Source organism: Camellia sinensis, chromosome 1 (genome assembly GCF_055761805.1).
Source record: "Camellia sinensis isolate YWXY chromosome 1, ASM5576180v1, whole genome shotgun sequence".
NCBI classification, from domain to species: Eukaryota; Viridiplantae; Streptophyta; class Magnoliopsida; order Ericales; family Theaceae; genus Camellia; species Camellia sinensis.
The window spans coordinates 47,432,914-47,449,961 of record NC_138961.1 but is presented as its reverse complement, the minus strand read 5'-3'; the positions used below and the strand labels follow the sequence as shown (position 1 = coordinate 47,449,961).

The window sequence follows — 17,048 nt, the reverse complement described above, 5'->3', positions numbered from 1 at the left end:
GGCATCCTTCCAGCTGAAGGGAGATGCGGGTCAATGGTGGAAGTACGAGAAGGCTCGTGTTGGGGGTACATGGGAGGCGTTTGTACATGCTTTTCAGGAGAGGTTTTTGTCTGCAGCAGCTAGGGAGAAGCTGAGGGATCAGTTTAGCCGGCTTAAACAGCAGGGCTTGTCAGTGGCCGAGTTTGAGGCTACTTTTACCAGTCTGTCCAAGTTTGCACCTGAACTGGTGGAGTCTGAGGAACGCCGTTGCTATGAGTTTGAGCGGAAGTTGAGGCGGGACCTCAAGTTGAGAGTTGGTGGGTCTTACATCCGAGAGTATAGACACCTGGTAGATGCCACTGCTCATATGGAAATTATGATGCAGGAAGAGGAGGAAGAGCAGAGGGGCTTTAAGAGGAGCCAGGATGGTCAGGGTGATGGCTAGAGACAGAGGGGTTATAACCCTCAGCAGCCTCAGGGTGCAGTTTCTAGATCGACCTTTCCAGTGCCGAGTGTAGGCTCGGGAGAGGCAATCAGGGGGAGTTTGCTTGTTACAAGTGTGGCCAGCTAGGTCACAAGGTTTCAGTTTGCCCGCAGAAGGGTAGGGGTCAGAGAACTGCTTCTTCTTCAGCTAGACCGCAGAGTCAGAGTTTGGGCAGGGGGCAGCCCTTGTCTTGTTATCAGTGTGGACAGCCTGGGCACCTGAAGAGGTTTTGCCCACAGTTGAGTGCCACTTCGGGAGCGTCTGGTTCCAGGCAGACGCAGAGTTTTCAGCCAGCTCAGTCTGTGCAGGCCTCGAGAGCCAATCCGGGAGCTTCGTCATCCCAGTCTGTGCAGCAGTCTTTTGCTCCGAGGGGTGAGCAGGTAGATCAGGGGCCTACAGGGCGCGTGTATGCTGTTACCGCGCAGGATTTAGTACCGGCTCCATCAGTAGTGAGAGGTACTTTTCTGTTTTGCAACTCGGTTGCTAGTGTGTTGATTGACACGGGTGCATCTCATTCTTTTGTATCTGCTGCATTTGCATCTGTTTTGGAATTGGAGTTGGCGCAGTTAACATCTCCTATTTGTGTGGTATCGCCTATTGGTGGTGAGTTGATTTTGAAACAGGGTGTTAAATGTTGTGATATAGAGGTCGCCGACCATAGGCTTCCTTTTCCGTTTGTTGTCATGCCCATGAAAGGGCTTTGATGTTATTTTGGGTATGGACTGGCTATCGTCATACCGGGCTGTTATTGATTGCTACCGCCAGAGGGTCACGTTATGTACCTTGAGCGGGGAGTGGTTCCATTTCTTGGGAGACCGGGTTGGTAGCGTTTTGCCACCGGGGTATGATTCGCGAGGGCGAAGTGAGCTTAGTGGTCTACTTGCTAGCTTTGAGAGTGGTGAGTGTGATGAAACCCAGGTTGCTTTGCCGAGGGTAGTTTGTGAGTACTCGGACGTCTTTCCCGAGGATCTCGTTAGTTTGCCACCTCATCGGGAGATTGAGTTCTCCATTGATTTAGTGCCCGGCACGGCGCCGATTTCTATGGCACCTTACCGTTTTGCTCCAGCAGAGTTGGTTGAGTTGAAAGTTCAGCTCCAAGAATTGCTAGATAAGGGCTTTGTTCGCCCTAGTGTTTCCCCGTGGGGAGCACCGGCCCTCTTTGCTAAAAAGAAAGATGGCGCCTTGAGATTGTGTATTGACTACCGGAAGTTGAATCGGGCTACGGTTAAGAATAAGTACCCTATGCCCCGTATAGATGATTTGTTTGACCAGTTGAAGGATTCCCGTTGTTTCTCTAAGATAGACTTGAGATCGGGTTACCACCAGTTGAGGGTCAGGGAGGAGGATATTCCTAAGACGGCATTCCGAACGCGGTATGGCCATTATGAGTTTCTGGTGATGCCATTTGGGCTTACCAATGCACCGGCAGTCTTTATGGACTTGATGAACCGGATCTTCCGGGAATTCTTAGATCGATTTGTGGTCGTTTTCGTGGATGACATTCTTATCTATTCGCCTTCAGAGGAGGAGCACAAGGAACACTTGAGAGTGGTGCTTGAGTTGCTTAGAGCCCATAGGCTGTGTGCCAAGTTTGGGAAGTGTGAGTTCTGGCTAGGAGAGGTGAAATTCTTAGGCCACGTGGTATCCGGGGAAGGAGTGTCTGTTGATACATCCAAGGTAGAGGCAGTGCAAGATTGGGCACAGCCTAAGAGTGTGTTTGAGATCCGCAGTTTTCTGGGATTAGCTGGGTATTACCGTCGGTTTGTGAAAGATTTCTCCAAGTTAGCGTCACCGTTGACTAGATTGACGCAGAAAGGGGTCAAGTTTGTGTGGAATGAGACTTGTGAAAAGTCGTTCCAAGAGCTGAAGGATAGATTGACCACCGCTCCGGTTTTGATTATTCCGGAGAGGGGGTTGGGTTATGCGGTTTATTGTGATGCCTCGCGAGAGGGTTTAGGTTGTGTGTTGATGCAAGAGAGGAAAGTGGTAGCTTATGGCTCACGTCAGTTGAAAATACACGAGAAGAATTACCCCACACACGACCTAGAGTTAGCAGCAGTGATCTTTGCCTTGAAGATTTGGAGGCACTACCTTTATGGTGAGAAGTTCGAGGTGTTCTCGGACCACAAGAGTTTGAAGTATCTGTTTACATAGAGAGACTTGAATTTGAGGTAGAGGAGATGGCTAGAGTTCATTGAGGACTACGACTTTGAGTTGCATTATCACCCGGGAAAGGCCAATGTTGTGGCCGATGCCCTAAGTAGGAAATCCATTAGTGATGTAGCTTGTATTGCCATCCGAGAATGGGAGATGTTGGGAGCTCTTGGCGAGTTTGATTTGCTACTGGGCAAATCTGTTGAGGCTGCGGCCTTGTTTTTCGTTGTCGCGCAACCTACACTTGTGACTAGAGTGTTAGAGGCACAGAGAGGTGACCTTGAGGTAGAATCCCTCCGAGAGAAAATCTCAAGTGGGAAGGTTGAGAAGGGTTTGACGGTGTATCCCGACCTGAGTGTGAGATACCGAGACCGTTTGTTTGTGCCGGAGTCTTGCCGAGAGGAAGTACTCCGAGAGTTTCACCACTCACGTCTTGCGGTGCATCCGGGAGGCACTAAGATGTATCGGGATTTGAGTCGCCAGTTTTGGTGGCGGGGTATGAAGAGAGATGTGGCTGTTTTCGTATCGAAGTGCCTTACTTGCCAGCAAGTGAAGGCTGAGCATCAGAGGCCAGCGGGTTTGTTGCAACCCTTGCCTATTGCCGAGTGGAAGTGGGAGCATGTCACTATGGACTTCGTTGTAGGTCTTCCGAGGACTCAGCGGGGTAGTGACGCCATTTGGGTGGTTGTAGACCGGTTGACTAAGTCGGCGCACTTTATTCCTATGCGCGTGAGAGATTCGGTAGATCATCTTACCGACTTGTATGTTCGGGACATAGTGAGATTGCACGGGGTCCCAGTGACGATCGTCTCAGATAGAGATCCTCGTTTTACTGCTAGGTTGTGGCAGAGTTTGCAGAGTACCTTGGGTACTAAGTTGACCTTTAGTACGGCTTATCATCCTCAGACTGACGGACAGTCCGAGCGTACTATTTAGATCCTTGAGGATATGCTTCGAGGTTGTGTCCTTGACTTTAGTGGGACGTGGGAGAGGCACTTACCCTTGGTAGAGTTTGCCTACAACAACAGTTTTCAGTCTAGCATCGGTATGGCACCGTTTGAGGCCTTGTATGGCCGACCGTGTAGATCTCCAGTTTGTTGGGCTGAGGTGGGTGATGCACCTTTGTTGGGTCCGGAGTTGGTTAGGGAGACGACGGAGAAAGTTGAACTTATCCGTAGGAGGCTTGTTACAGCCCAGAGTCGTCAGAAATCTTATGCTGACCGTAGGATGAGGCCTTTGGTGTTTGAGGTAGGTGATCATATTTTCTTGAAAATATCACCTAGGCGAGGCTTGATGAGGTTTGGGAAGAGTGAGAAGTTATCCCCTCAGTTTATTGGTCCTTTTGAGATCCTTGAGAGGATTGGCGAGGTTGCTTATCAGTTAGCTTTACCGTCGCAGTTGTCCGGAGTTCATGACGTCTTTGATGTTAGTATGCTTCGGAAGTATGATCCAGATCCATCACATGTATTGGATTGGACCGATTTAGAGGTAGGTGAGGATGCCTCGTATGAGGAGAGACCGGTTCGGGTCTTGGATAGGCGGGATCAGGTTCTGCGTGGCAAGACCATTCCTTTGGTGAAAGTCTTGTGGAAACATCACGGAGTGGAGGAAGCCACTTGAGAACGTGAGTTGGAAGTCCGTGAGAAATATCCAGACTTGTTTGTTGATATGTAATCTTGTATTTAAATTTTGAACTATTGTTAAACTTAAGAGCTTTTATATATGTCTTAAGTTGTGAAACATTGAAAATGTTTGGTTTATTGGAAGTATGTTTTGGAACTTGCCTCATATGGAAGTTGAATGTAACATTATATATGTTGAATGTATTGTTGAAATTGGAAAGGAAATGCGTAATGTTGATGCATGTTGAAAGTACATATGTTGTTTACATATTGTGAAATGCCTCTTGTTAAAGGGATGGGATGACCGGTAATGGGTCGAATTGTTGAATGTTGAAATGTAACATTGTTTAAAATGGAAGAAAACCTGTTTTTGAAAACTTGTGTTTAATTTCGAGGACGAAATTCTTTAAGGGGGGAAGGTTATAGCGATCCCGGATTTACCCTTGTTGTACAGTGATCCGGACATGTGTCCGTGGATGTTGGTAGTTGATTATTATCTTGTTTACATCCTTTTTACTTCGTATTTGAGTTATAGGATGTGTTGGGCAGGTTTGTTACAGGTTGGTTGAGTTTAGAAATCAAAACTAGTTGCCCAGATTTTGACCAGTCCGCTCGAGCGGGGGTTTTGGCGCTCGAGCGGGATTGCATCCATCCAGTATTTCCTGTGCAGTGTTGGAAGCTCGAGCGTGGGATTGGCCGCTTGAGTGGGGTTCTGTGTGTGACGCTCGAGCGGGAGAGTTGACGCTCGAGCGGAGACCTAGTTCTGTAAAAAGTTCTGGGAGTGTGCATCCGCCGCTCGAGCGGGATGGTTGACGCTCGAGCGGGAGTCTGTGAGTGACGCTCGAGCGGGGCAACTGGGTTTAAGTTCCGAGTTTTGACTTTTCAAATCACTTTTTCACTTTCTCTTCTCTCTCCTACTTTTCCAAAAAAACACCATTGTTGAACCTCTCACTCTAGAACTCTACCTTCTCTCTAGGTTTTGATCTAGTAGGAGTGATTTGCTCATCTTTGGCCTTTACAAAAAAGTTGTTGATCGTCGAGGGTTACGTTTTAATCTGAAAATTTCAGGATTTGAAGCACGTTGGGTTTTGTCATCTTCTCCCTTGGGGCTCCGGATTTGAGGTAGGGATATCCTACTCCTCTCTATGGATTTTGTCTTTAAATTTTAGTATTTTGAGATGTTGGGGTTGGTTTGGTAATTTTGTGAAAGTTTGGGGCTTTTGTGTTATTTTACAAAAGTTGGAGTTTTATTTATAATAAACCTAGATGCATGTTTGGCATAGAGAAATGGAATAAATGTTGAATCATCGATGAAAATGGGACCTAAGGGTTGTAATGTTAATTATGGAAAATGACCTAATTACATTGTTTGATTAATTAGGATAATTAATTGTGAGAAATGAGGAAATGAAATGGAATTGTTGAGATTGGGAATGCATGGGGTTAAAGGGTGTAGTTGAATTATTTATCACTCACCGAATTGAAATGTTGATTGAATATCCATTTGTGCATTTATTTTCTGTTTAGAAATAACTGCATTGGGCTATTGGTGGAGGATAGTCGTGATTGTTGTAGACAATGCATGATGATTAGGCAAATGAAAACTAATCAATGGAATGTGTCATGAAATTTGACGGTTGATAGAATACATTAACTGTATGTATTGAGTGATTGTATATAGAACCAATGTGTTTGTATACGCTATGTGTAGAGGAGGAGATGGGGGATGTACTCCGCGGTTTAGGGGAAGATGGGGGATGTACCTCTAAACCGGATAGTGTTGGGAGAAGATAGGGGATGAATTCCGTAGATACAACTCATATGCTTGTCTAGAGAAGTGAAGATAGAGCTAATATGCTTATCTTTGTGAAGTGTGGATATAGCTTATATGCTTATCTGTGAATGTGGGATATAGTTTTTATACATATCTGTTGAGATGATGATAGAGCTAATATGCTTATCTGTTGAAAAAGGAAAAATGAAAAGTAACTTGGACTCATAAGTCGTATGACAAAAAATGTGATTTATGTGGATGTATCAGTGTTGGCCATCTATCAATTGCTAATCTTTTAGTCATTGTTCATGGTTGGTTTAGTGTATTTTTACTAGGCTGTGGCTCACCCTATATGAGAATATCATTTTCAGGTATAGGTAGCATGCCATCTCCAAGATCATAGCTTGGGAGGCTAGAGGCGGGCAGATTTTTGTTGTTTAAGTTCCTTTTTAATGTATTACATGTATATTCAAGCCGAGGGCTTAATGTGTAGATGAGTTAATACTCTTTTGTTGTAATCAAGTGTTAACTTGGAAAGCCGTAAGCCCGTAGGGCATTTTGCTTTTGTTGTTAACATGTAATACTTTTGTAATGAAACTTTGATGAATAGAAGAATGTGGATATTTCGTATGTCAATAAATGTTTTATTTGATGGGTTTAATGTTATTATTTCGAGGGTATTACAGACATGGTGTTTGAACAGTTGTTTGGGTACAAGTGTTGTTACGTGGCTACCCTGTTTTGATATGGCTGGTGCTGCTTCTTATTGTTGGCTACATAGTGTTGACTACATAGTCTTAGTCTGTGTGTTAGTTATGTTTTTCATTTGTTTTGTTTGTATTGGTGGTTTGTATAGTTATGGTAGGACTTGGGGCATGCCCATTGTAAATTTGTAATTTTTCTGTTTTATTTTATATCTTATTAACCAAAAAAAAAAAAGTCTTAGAAATAAAATTTATTAAAAAATGTAAAAAAAAAATGATAGATTTTAGCACTCGTTTGGGGGTTGGGTTGGGATGTGTTAGAGATAAAATAGTCACAAAAAGATAAAATAAATTTTTTAATTCAGAAAAAAGTCACATCCAAAACATAATTATTTTATTTTTTCTATAAAAATTTAAAAAATTATTCTAAATAAAATTTTTTAACTCCAAATTAAAATAATTAAAAAACTAAAAAAAAAAAAAAAAATAATCAACATCCTAACAACACCTAAGCTACTTGAAAGTTCGCGAGCAGCTTCACTGAACTTTACCAAATACCTACTTAGGATTGGATATATTTGACTTTTGTAATTCGTTGAGCAAAACTAGCAAACTCCACATTTTAATATAGGAGATATAATCACTTTTTAAAATGTTTTGTTGATGATTACGAGATCGGGGTTGGGCCACCACTGACTAGTCCCATTAACTCAGTCAATGTTCATACCCTTCTGTAATTTGATGAGATAGGCTTCACAACTAAAAAGTAATATTAGAGTTTTTAAGTATTTTATTAAATGTTTGTTTTATATGAATGTAGGATTTATATGAGATTTACAAATGTTCGTCTCACATTTATATAAAATATTTAGTAGAATATTTAAAATTAATAACATTTTTCACAATTAAATTCTCTTTTTATTTCATTATTGGTAAATTATGGGATCTAATTTATGAATCTCTAACCTTTTGATGACTAAGAAAATTACTAGACAATCTTAGAATGTTATTAAATTTTTTCCTAAATACTCTTAATTAATGAAAAAATAAAATATACATTAAATAAGTCATTGTTTATTCTTAAATCCTTAATTACAGTGGCTCAATATATTTTACTCCTTAAAAAATTAGTATGTAATTGATTTAAAATATCAAGTAAACAATAACAAATGGTGCTTATGTTTAATAATTTATCTTTAGGTTTTGTGTTTAAAAAGAAAATTTAATAGAAAGCAAAAGAAAATGAAATAAAAGAAAAGAAAATATATTTTCTTCCAAACATTTTATTAAGATGAAATTTTGTAAAAAAGTAAAATTTAAAAGTTTAGCTATCATACATTCAAGTTTTTATTATATTTTTTTACAAGAAATTAAAAATTAGTTACAATGCTAATAATATGTGTTGTAAAAGAACTTTAATTTAATTTATTTTTTTTACTTTTCACCACTTTCAAGGTAAACAAACTCATAAAGATTATTTATTTATTTTCATTTTCCCTCTCTTTCTTTTTACTTAATCCGAAATAAATTAAGCTTTAACGAAAGAGCTATGCTTAAGACCCTCAGTCTCCAATTACTCCCACCCCCTCCCCCTCCTCCCACACACACGTGGGGGTTGATCATTGGATCATAAAATAAAATAAAGACCAATCACACCCCACTGGGGGCTTGGGGGTCTGAGGCATTAATCTTAACGAAAATACAAAAACTCTATTTATATAAATAATAAAAAAAACTCAACAAAAATAATGTGATAAAATCAATTTTATAAATAAATTTATGTATTTTATTTTAAAATAAAAATTATTGTTTGGAACGATTTACATAAGTGTAATTTTTGAATTTTTACAAAAAAATATTTAGAAAAATAAAGAGATGATATGACTTAAATAAAATAAAAAATGTGTTTATATAGCACACCCCCACAAAGTGAATAATGCCAATAGTGGGGGTATTTAATAGTTGGAAAATGTTCCTGTATACAATGCACATTATATATAAATAATTTTATAAAAATATGTAAATTAAACATAAATTCAAATAATTTGCACATTTTTATGAGAAAACTTAAAAATTGTTTGGAATGTATTACATTACGATATTTTTTAATTTTTTATAAAAAGATATATAAAAAATATATATATATACATACTATTTTAATTCATGCCAATTAGACTATTTTTGACTTTTTATAAAATATGGATTGAATTTGGATTGGGTTTGAAGTGATGTGTTAGAGAGGTGGTGTGACTTAAACAAGATAATGTGACTTAAATAGGATAATAACTTTTTAATTTTTTATCTTTTTCGATCATGCCAAACTTAACCTAAACTCTTACGTAAATTGATAAATCTCTATGCAATTTTATGGAGTGTTGCAACTTGCATAGGGTGAGAATTTTCCTCAATTAATTTTCGCTATAATACATATGGATGTTGAATAGATAGAGAGAGAGATGAGAAAGAGAGAGAGAATGAGAAGGTTGGCGACGGCACCTAAACCTCAGAAACTTGCAAGCGATTCAGAGAACTCAGTAGGGGCTTCTTCTTCTGCATCTTCTTGGCCACTGTTCTCACGGTTTTTGGCTATTCAAAAACAGTATCACTAACTTTCAGTCCAGCTTACTTTTTGAAGTTTAAAAAAACAAAAAAAAAAGCTTCCAGATCTTCACGCGTTTTCAAACCCGTCATCTTCTTTGAATTCGCAGTTATTAACCCAAGTCCATTTATGATCTCTATCTCTTCACTCGTTTATGGTTCGTTGGGATGTACTGTAGTCTGAGTCAACTCGGTTCGTGATTTGGACTCTTCAGGAACTCGTGTTGCTATCGATTGATCCTGATTGGAGGAATAAATCTAGGGTTTTTATTTCTTTTGTTGTTGAAATGATCGAGCTTTGGGGATTTAGAGATCATCGCTTGCCGATTTTGATGGTGATGGCGTGCTTGCTATATCAGAATTTGAATTTGTGTTGCTCTCTCAACGATCAAGGTTCGAGATTTTTACTTGAATTTACTTCACATCACATCATTTGGTTGCTGAGAAAGTGCAGGAAAATCGAAGAACGCAAAATTCATTGTTTTAATATATATATATTTTTTATAAATTATTTATAATTTTAATGGAGGTTTAGAATAGAGATGATGTGATTTACAGTGGATTATATTGTTTATGCGCAGGTTTGGCGTTGCTGAGATTTAGGGAGAGAGTGGTGAGTGACCCGTTTGGGGCTTTGTCAAATTGGAATGATGATGTTGGCGTTGGAGTAATCAATCCGTGTTCATGGTTTGGCGTGCAGTGTTCGAATGGAAATGTTCTAGTTTTGTAAGTGGAAAATGCTAGAGGTCCCAAATTTTTTACCAAACAAATGACCAAATATCTCACATGGGTGTGGGGCCCACAAAATTGCGGACCCCACACCCGTGTGAGACATTTGGTCATTTGTTTGGTAGAAAATTTGGTGTCCCTAGCATTACCCTTTGTAAGTAGTTCTCGTATTAAATTGATATGGTTTGCTTATTGTGAAATAAATGATTGTGCTCTTAATTATGGGTTTGGCTTCCCTCCAGCCCAATGGAGGGTGCTGTTGGGCCCATGGGGCTTACCACAGGCCTTGTTTTAATAATCTAAACCGTTCAATCTGTAAAACTTGTCGAATACTAAATATTTGTAAAAATTCGCGTTGATCGGATATCAATAAATATATGATCAAATCAGTTTTGTATAAAAAAAATTGACAGTGAAAAAATAAATGGTTGACAGAAATATAATCCGATGAAATAACTATTGATATCCGATCAACGAAATTCTTGACTGGCATATAGTACTCGACGAGTTCTACACATTATCGAAACGGCCGAATTATCGAAACGGAACCGTGGTGGGCCTCCACGGGCCCAACAGTACCCCGACTGGAGGGAAGCCAATCCCTTAATTATTACTTACAATGTTCTTTCTAGCTGAGAATTGAATAAGGAAAAACACGCATGAGCTTAATGCATTTGGGATCTGAATTCATTCTTTTTTTGATAATTTATTTCATTTTGTAAATTATAAATCAGTTGTTACAATTACTACATAGGTGACTTAGTTTTTTTGGGTGTGACACTGATTTCAAATAAATTTTATAGTTTCTACTCTTTAGGTATGGACATTTTTATTTTGGATAGGTAATGATGACTTCTAATCATTCTAAGATTGGTTTGTACAATTTGCAGGAACTTGAAAGATCTGTGTCTTGGAGGAACACTAGCACCTGATCTGGGAAACCTGATCCACATAAAGTCTATGTAAGAATATATCAGTTTGTTACCTAATTGCCAATAATTTTTTATGTATTGAATTGTTCACTGTTCAGTTCATCATAGAACCATGTGTCCTTATATCCTGATTTTATGTATTATACCTGTGTTTTCTTGTGCATTTCTTTGCAGTATCTTACGCAATAACTCCTTCTATGGAATCATTCCCGAAGAGATTGGAGAGCTGATGGAGTTGGAGGTGTTAGATCTGGGATACAATAACTTCAGCGGACCACTTCCATCTGAGCTTGGCAATAATCTGTCACCGGCAATCCTGTAAGCTGAAATTTACAAATGAATTTGATTTTCATTGAGGGCATCCTTTCTATCTGCTTGTTTTGATTTATTTTTCTTACTGTATTGCAGTCGACTAGATAACAATGACCTTTTTGATAGCACATCCCATGAAATTCACGAGCTCGTATTGATTTCTGAAGTTCAGGTAGATGAGAACCAGCTGTCTAATGCAGCACAAAGATCATCTTCCAGTGAAAGATCTATCTCATGGTATGTCTGTTCATTTTTCTGTGGGACAAGGTAGTATTTCAGCATAGGGGGTGTTTGGCAAGAAAAAAAATAGCCTAGTTTAGGCTAAAATTCACAAAAAGACAAAATAGGCTAAAATAGCTAATAAGACAAAATATCGCATCAAACCCATAATCATTTCACTTTTTTTCTCACAAACATCACATCCAACCACAAAAAAATCCAATCATCTTCCCAAACACAAAAATTTTAGCCTACTAAAATAGCCAAAAACTAAAATAGCCTACTAAAATAGCAACTTCTTAAACGAAGCCATAGCATGCCGTTGGGAATTTTACTCAAAAGTCAAAACTATCATGCAAATGTTGAATAGCTTGATATATATTGTTGGGCCTATTCCCTAAGAGCATAAGTTTTTGGGATAATTGGTAGCTTAACATGATATCGGAGCTCAATTGGGGGTGGTATTGGGTTCAAGTCTCTCCATTTACATTTGTTCCCCATTTGCATTATTTCTTCTCTCGTTTGCATCAGACAATCTTTATGTTTGTTTGCATCTACACGTGCATGACGAGGTCATTTCCTAACAGCTTTAGCTTTTGGGATAATTGGCAACTTATTAGCAAATTATGTCTCCATGTATCAGAAGTTCTATTATCAGAATCTTACGATTCAATTTGCAATTTTTTGCAAAATTAATACAAATCTATGGGTGTCTCTGTTTTGAAGTAAATTGCACGATTCACTATCAATTTACGATTCGATTTATTTTTTACGATTTATGCAATTCTTGAAACTATCATGACCAACATATTTCAATTCTTTTTTTCTCTATTTTTTTTTAGTTAAAATGATATAATACATCTTCTAATAGTGTTTAGTACAAAAATAACAAACATATATACATGATTTTTTGTTACTTTGGAGATCAGGGAGTTTACTATAGGATCAAATCAAATTGAGTCGGACCTGATATGTTTTTAATCATATCTTCTCATTTTTTTTCCCCCCTTAAAAGAAATCATAGTGTATCTTCTAAAGATGTTTAAGGTTAAAATAACTTGTGATATGAATTATGTATTGCTATTTTATTGAAAAGGTGAGGTAATACTGAAGTAGAAAATAAGGATGTATGAAGGCCATTTTGATTCGAGGTAATATTCACGATTTGACAACTATGATCAGAAGCAACATTTAACATGGATATGTTGTCCAATCTAAAAAATAAAAACATGGATATGTTGTGTACATAAAGGATCTGGACATTCTTTTCATGTTCTCTTTTATATGGGCTTATATAAATCTTGCCCCTGAGTCCATCCATGTACAGAGCTTTCACGAAATTAGGATATCTCGTTATTATTGTGGTCAACTTCATGACAGGCTGCTTTTATTTTTCCAGGAACATTGCCCAAACTGGAGATGCAGTTCATCGAAGACTGCTACAAGAGAAACCTATTAATCTGCCGATAAATGAACCGGTACCGTCACAATTTCCATCACCACCACCATCACCATCTCCATCATCAGTGTCTCCATCATATTCCCCTACCCTGCCTCCTGCCTCTGCTGTCTATGCTTTTCCACCTCCCGTTTCTGCTGCAATGCCTTCACCTGCAGAAAACAACAGCACGCCAGTCAAAAGGTCCGGTTCAAAACATCGAGTTCTAATATTATCTCTAGCCATCGGAGGTACTGCGTTGTCTGCTTTGGTCATTGGTTTATTCTTCTGTCAAGGAAATAAGGTGTCTGTTGTCAGACCCTGGGCCACAGGAATAAGTGGACAGCTGCAGAAAGCCTTTGTAACCGGTAATTTTTCTCTCACAAGAACGATCTAAATTTATGCTTTATCTAATAAGGATGCCTACAAGGGCAAAGCCTGCTCCTTAGGCTGTGTTTGGATCATGAATTTGGGTATGAATTTGGAAAAGAAAAGGAAAAAACAAGGTTTCCAAATCCCTAACTAAATCCAAGATCCAAACACAGCCTTAACATCAGACCTCTAAAGTTACTCCTAGGTCAGTGTAAGGACTTGAAATATTTTATCTAAGCAATTATCTATACTATTATAAAGTGAACACCTCTTATGGTGTTGTGAAGCCTTTATTTCTTATGTTGTCATGTGTCTATTTTTTTATTTGAAATAAAAAAAAAAAATAGATAGATGACGTTTGAAATATAAAAAAAAAATAGATAGATGAGAGGAGGTTTGAACCTTAGACTTATGTCAAATGAGTAAGACTTTTACCACTTAACTAGCACACAATATATGATAAATATTTTATTTTATTTTTATTTATTTGAATTGCACACGCATCGCGTGTGGCAACCGCTAGTTCAGTATAAATGCATCCCATTGTCTATGGTAGTGCAATGGTAACAATCTCACAGTTTCTCTAGTTTGAGATGTGTAACAATATATTAAAATTTTGAATCTGGTATAGCAATTAATCATTTTGATTCATATGTTCATAAAGATGCATGTTTTCTGATTTTTCTTCTTAGGTGTGCCAAAGCTCAAAAGATCAGAGCTTGAGACAGCTTGTGAAGATTTCAGCAACGTGATCAGTTCTTCATCAATTGGAACAGTATACAAAGGGACATTGTCTAATGGAGTCGAAATAGCTGTTACTTCAGTTGCAGTGGCATCTGCCAAGGATTGGTCAAATATTCTAGAAGTCCAGTTCAGGAATAAGGTAGCTTACAAATTAACCTCACCAAACATTATGCTGTTTCTATTCAGTTTCACATTCCCTGAATATTTCATTCTGCAATGGTTTCAGGTTGACACGTTATCAAAAGTGAACCACAAGAATTTTGTAAATCTTCTTGGGTATTGTGTGGAAGATGAGCCTTTCACTAGAATGTTGGTCTTTGAATATGCACCGAATGGGACACTCTTTGAGCATTTACATAGTGAGTATCTAACTGTTGTCTTCATTTTTATGTAGAAGCAATTTTGTTTATTAGCTAATTCTTTTATGCTTTCATAGTTACTGATGACCTATAATAATTTTGAAAACGGAGACACCTGAGTGGGTGATACATTCTTTGGTGCTAAACATGTGGTGTATGAAGACCATATAAATCTTAATCAAACTCTTTTATATTAAATATATGTTCATTTATCTATTTATTTGGAAATTGATTGTGCTGACTTGTTTTGGTGTTGAAAAGGCTTTAACTACGCTAAAGTTGAGGTTTGACTAATCCATATTGCCTCTAAAATCACTCAGTATTTTCTTGGCTGCTGTGGTGGCTATGATCTCATTCCTAATAGTAAAACGAAGAAACAAATGGATTACATTTGACTTTATCCCATATAAATATCTCATAAAAGATTTTTCTAAATTTTTGCATGACTATCATCTTTTTTACCATAATAATCTTATCACTTGCTGTGCTGTGTTGATGAGGTCATGCAAACGAACACAGGACAAGAACTTACCATGAACTTGCACGCATGAATGTTCTCTGTTTGTTTGTTCATTTCTTTTTTGTTGCATAAAAAAGAAGGTTGTGCCATGTTGTCATGCTCAGGAATATTTCTGTGTTCCATTTGATAACTGATTTTTTTCCTTGTTCCTTCAATTTTGCTACGAACACATAAGCCAAACACATACATAAACACAAAATACATGTGAATGCACAATATTTTATACAGATACAACAATACGACAAAACCTAAAAAAAAATAGGATACAAGTACAACTGACGGATATACATTTGTAAATATGAATATATATCATATTTTTTAATAATATAGTATGCATAAAGGTAAAACCAAAAATAGTTCATTCATTCATTTGGCAATATCAAACATTAATTCAGAGAGAGAGGGGGGATTGACCGTCAATACTGCTGCTTCATTTCTTCATTTCTCTGTCTAAGGTTCCATCCTTTTTTCTTCGTCTGATCATTCTATAAGTACATAAGTAGTATAATACATTTGGTATTTTTGTATTTTTGTAAGTTTACGGTTTAAACCCTATTAAAATCTTTCAAAAATATATTTTGGCCTGTGCCGTATCTGAATTAATACATTAATTCAGAGAGAGCGGGGGATTGACCATCGATACTGCTGCTTCGTTTCTTCATTTCTCTGTCTAAGGTTCCATCCTTTTTTCTTCGTCTGATCATTCTATGAGTACTTAAGTAGTATAATAAATTTGGTATTTTTGTATTTTTATTAAGTTCACAGTTTGAACCGTATTAAAATCCTTCAAAAATATATTTTGGCCTCCGCTGTATCTGAGAAATATCAGAAACTGAAAAAATTAAAAAATAAATTTTGGATACTCTTTAGATGTATCGGATACTTGTGACTTTTTTTTGTAGTATATGTGCTTCATATCATGGAGGTGATTGTTTTTTCCTGCAGTAAAAGAAGCAGAACACTTGGATTGGGTGATGCGGATGAGGATTACAATGGGCATGGCTTACTGCCTCGACCACATGCACCAACTGACACCGCCCATAGCCCACAAAAACCTGAACTCTTCAGCGGTCCATCTCACCGAAGATTACGCAGCCAAGGTCTCAGATTTTGGTTTCTGGAGGGAAGTAGCTGCAGCCGAGATGGAATCAAATCGAGAAAGGAATCTCTACAGCTTTGGCGTTTTGTTGTTTGAAATGATCACTGGTAAGCTCCCTTACTCAGTCGACAGTGGCTCACTCGAGGATTGGGCATCGGACTATTTAAGAGGAGAAAAATCCTTTAGAGAAATGGTGGACCCTACTCTAAAATCGTTTCAAGTCGAGCAACTTGAAAAAATTGGTGACGTGATTAGATCTTGTGTACACCCTAACCCGAAACAAAGACCGCAAATGAGAGAAGTCACTGCAAGATTGAGAGAGATAACGGAAATAGGACCCGATGGAGCAAAACCTAAAGCCTCTCCTCTCTGGTGGGCAGAGCTCGAGATTCTGTCTGCAGATGCAAGCTAACGGGTGAAATTGTCCAGAGCTGGTAACTTGTACCTAGTTTAGGGCATGGTATGCTTGTACATAACACAGAAAAGGAAAGGGAAAATGGTGAAGGGAAAGCTTCTTTGTTTTGGTTTGTTGTTGTTCTGAATATGGCTGTGTTAGGATGTAGAAGAAAAGCAAATATACTTGTGAGTTGATAAGTTAATTTTTTTTTTTTTTTTTTTCCCGAAGAGTATCTTTTTATGTTAACTGCTTTTTTGCTTTCATGTTTTCCAGTTTTCTGGACCAGAAAATTCCTATAGGCTTGCTGAAAATTGCACGTGTTGGATATGCGTTAAGATCCTCTAGAATGTTTCCCTGCAGTGATCTGGTAAAGTGAGTTTAGTAGAGCGCGACACCTGTCTCACTAGAAGAACCAAGGGTTAAGATTAAAATCTCACAAAAATGACGTCGTTTTGGTGAGTAAATTTTTAAAAAAATTAAAAAACAAATTTCCTTTGTTTCAGTCATTCAACAACGAAGGTGAGAGAGAGTGAGAGAAAGGAGACACAGATGAGGGGGTGAAGAAAAAGCTCCAAGAAGTTGTGAAGAAGGTGAGAGAGAGGAGACACAGAT

General features: G+C 38.0%; 1 protein-coding gene across 2 annotated transcripts; it reads left to right on the top strand.

The window, feature by feature from the left end:
- Positions 1-9,096: 9,096 nt before the first annotated feature.
- Positions 9,097-16,663, top strand: LOC114260006 (putative inactive receptor-like protein kinase At3g56050). Of its 2 annotated transcripts, none has more exons than XM_028200038.2 (10): positions 9,097-9,251; positions 9,426-9,708; positions 9,897-10,041; positions 10,935-11,006; positions 11,151-11,294; positions 11,385-11,525; positions 12,907-13,313; positions 14,010-14,200; positions 14,288-14,420; positions 15,886-16,663. In XM_028200038.2, the coding sequence occupies exons 2-10, from the start codon at positions 9,603-9,605 to the stop codon at positions 16,449-16,451; spliced, it is 1,905 nt and encodes a 634-aa protein (XP_028055839.2). In that variant the 5' UTR covers positions 9,097-9,251; positions 9,426-9,602; the 3' UTR covers positions 16,452-16,663. The 2 variants fall into 2 exon arrangements, with proteins under 2 accessions (XP_028055839.2, XP_028055838.2); XM_028200037.2 differs by having other exon boundaries at positions 9,110-9,251; positions 9,531-9,708.
- Positions 16,664-17,048: the final 385 nt, after the last annotated feature.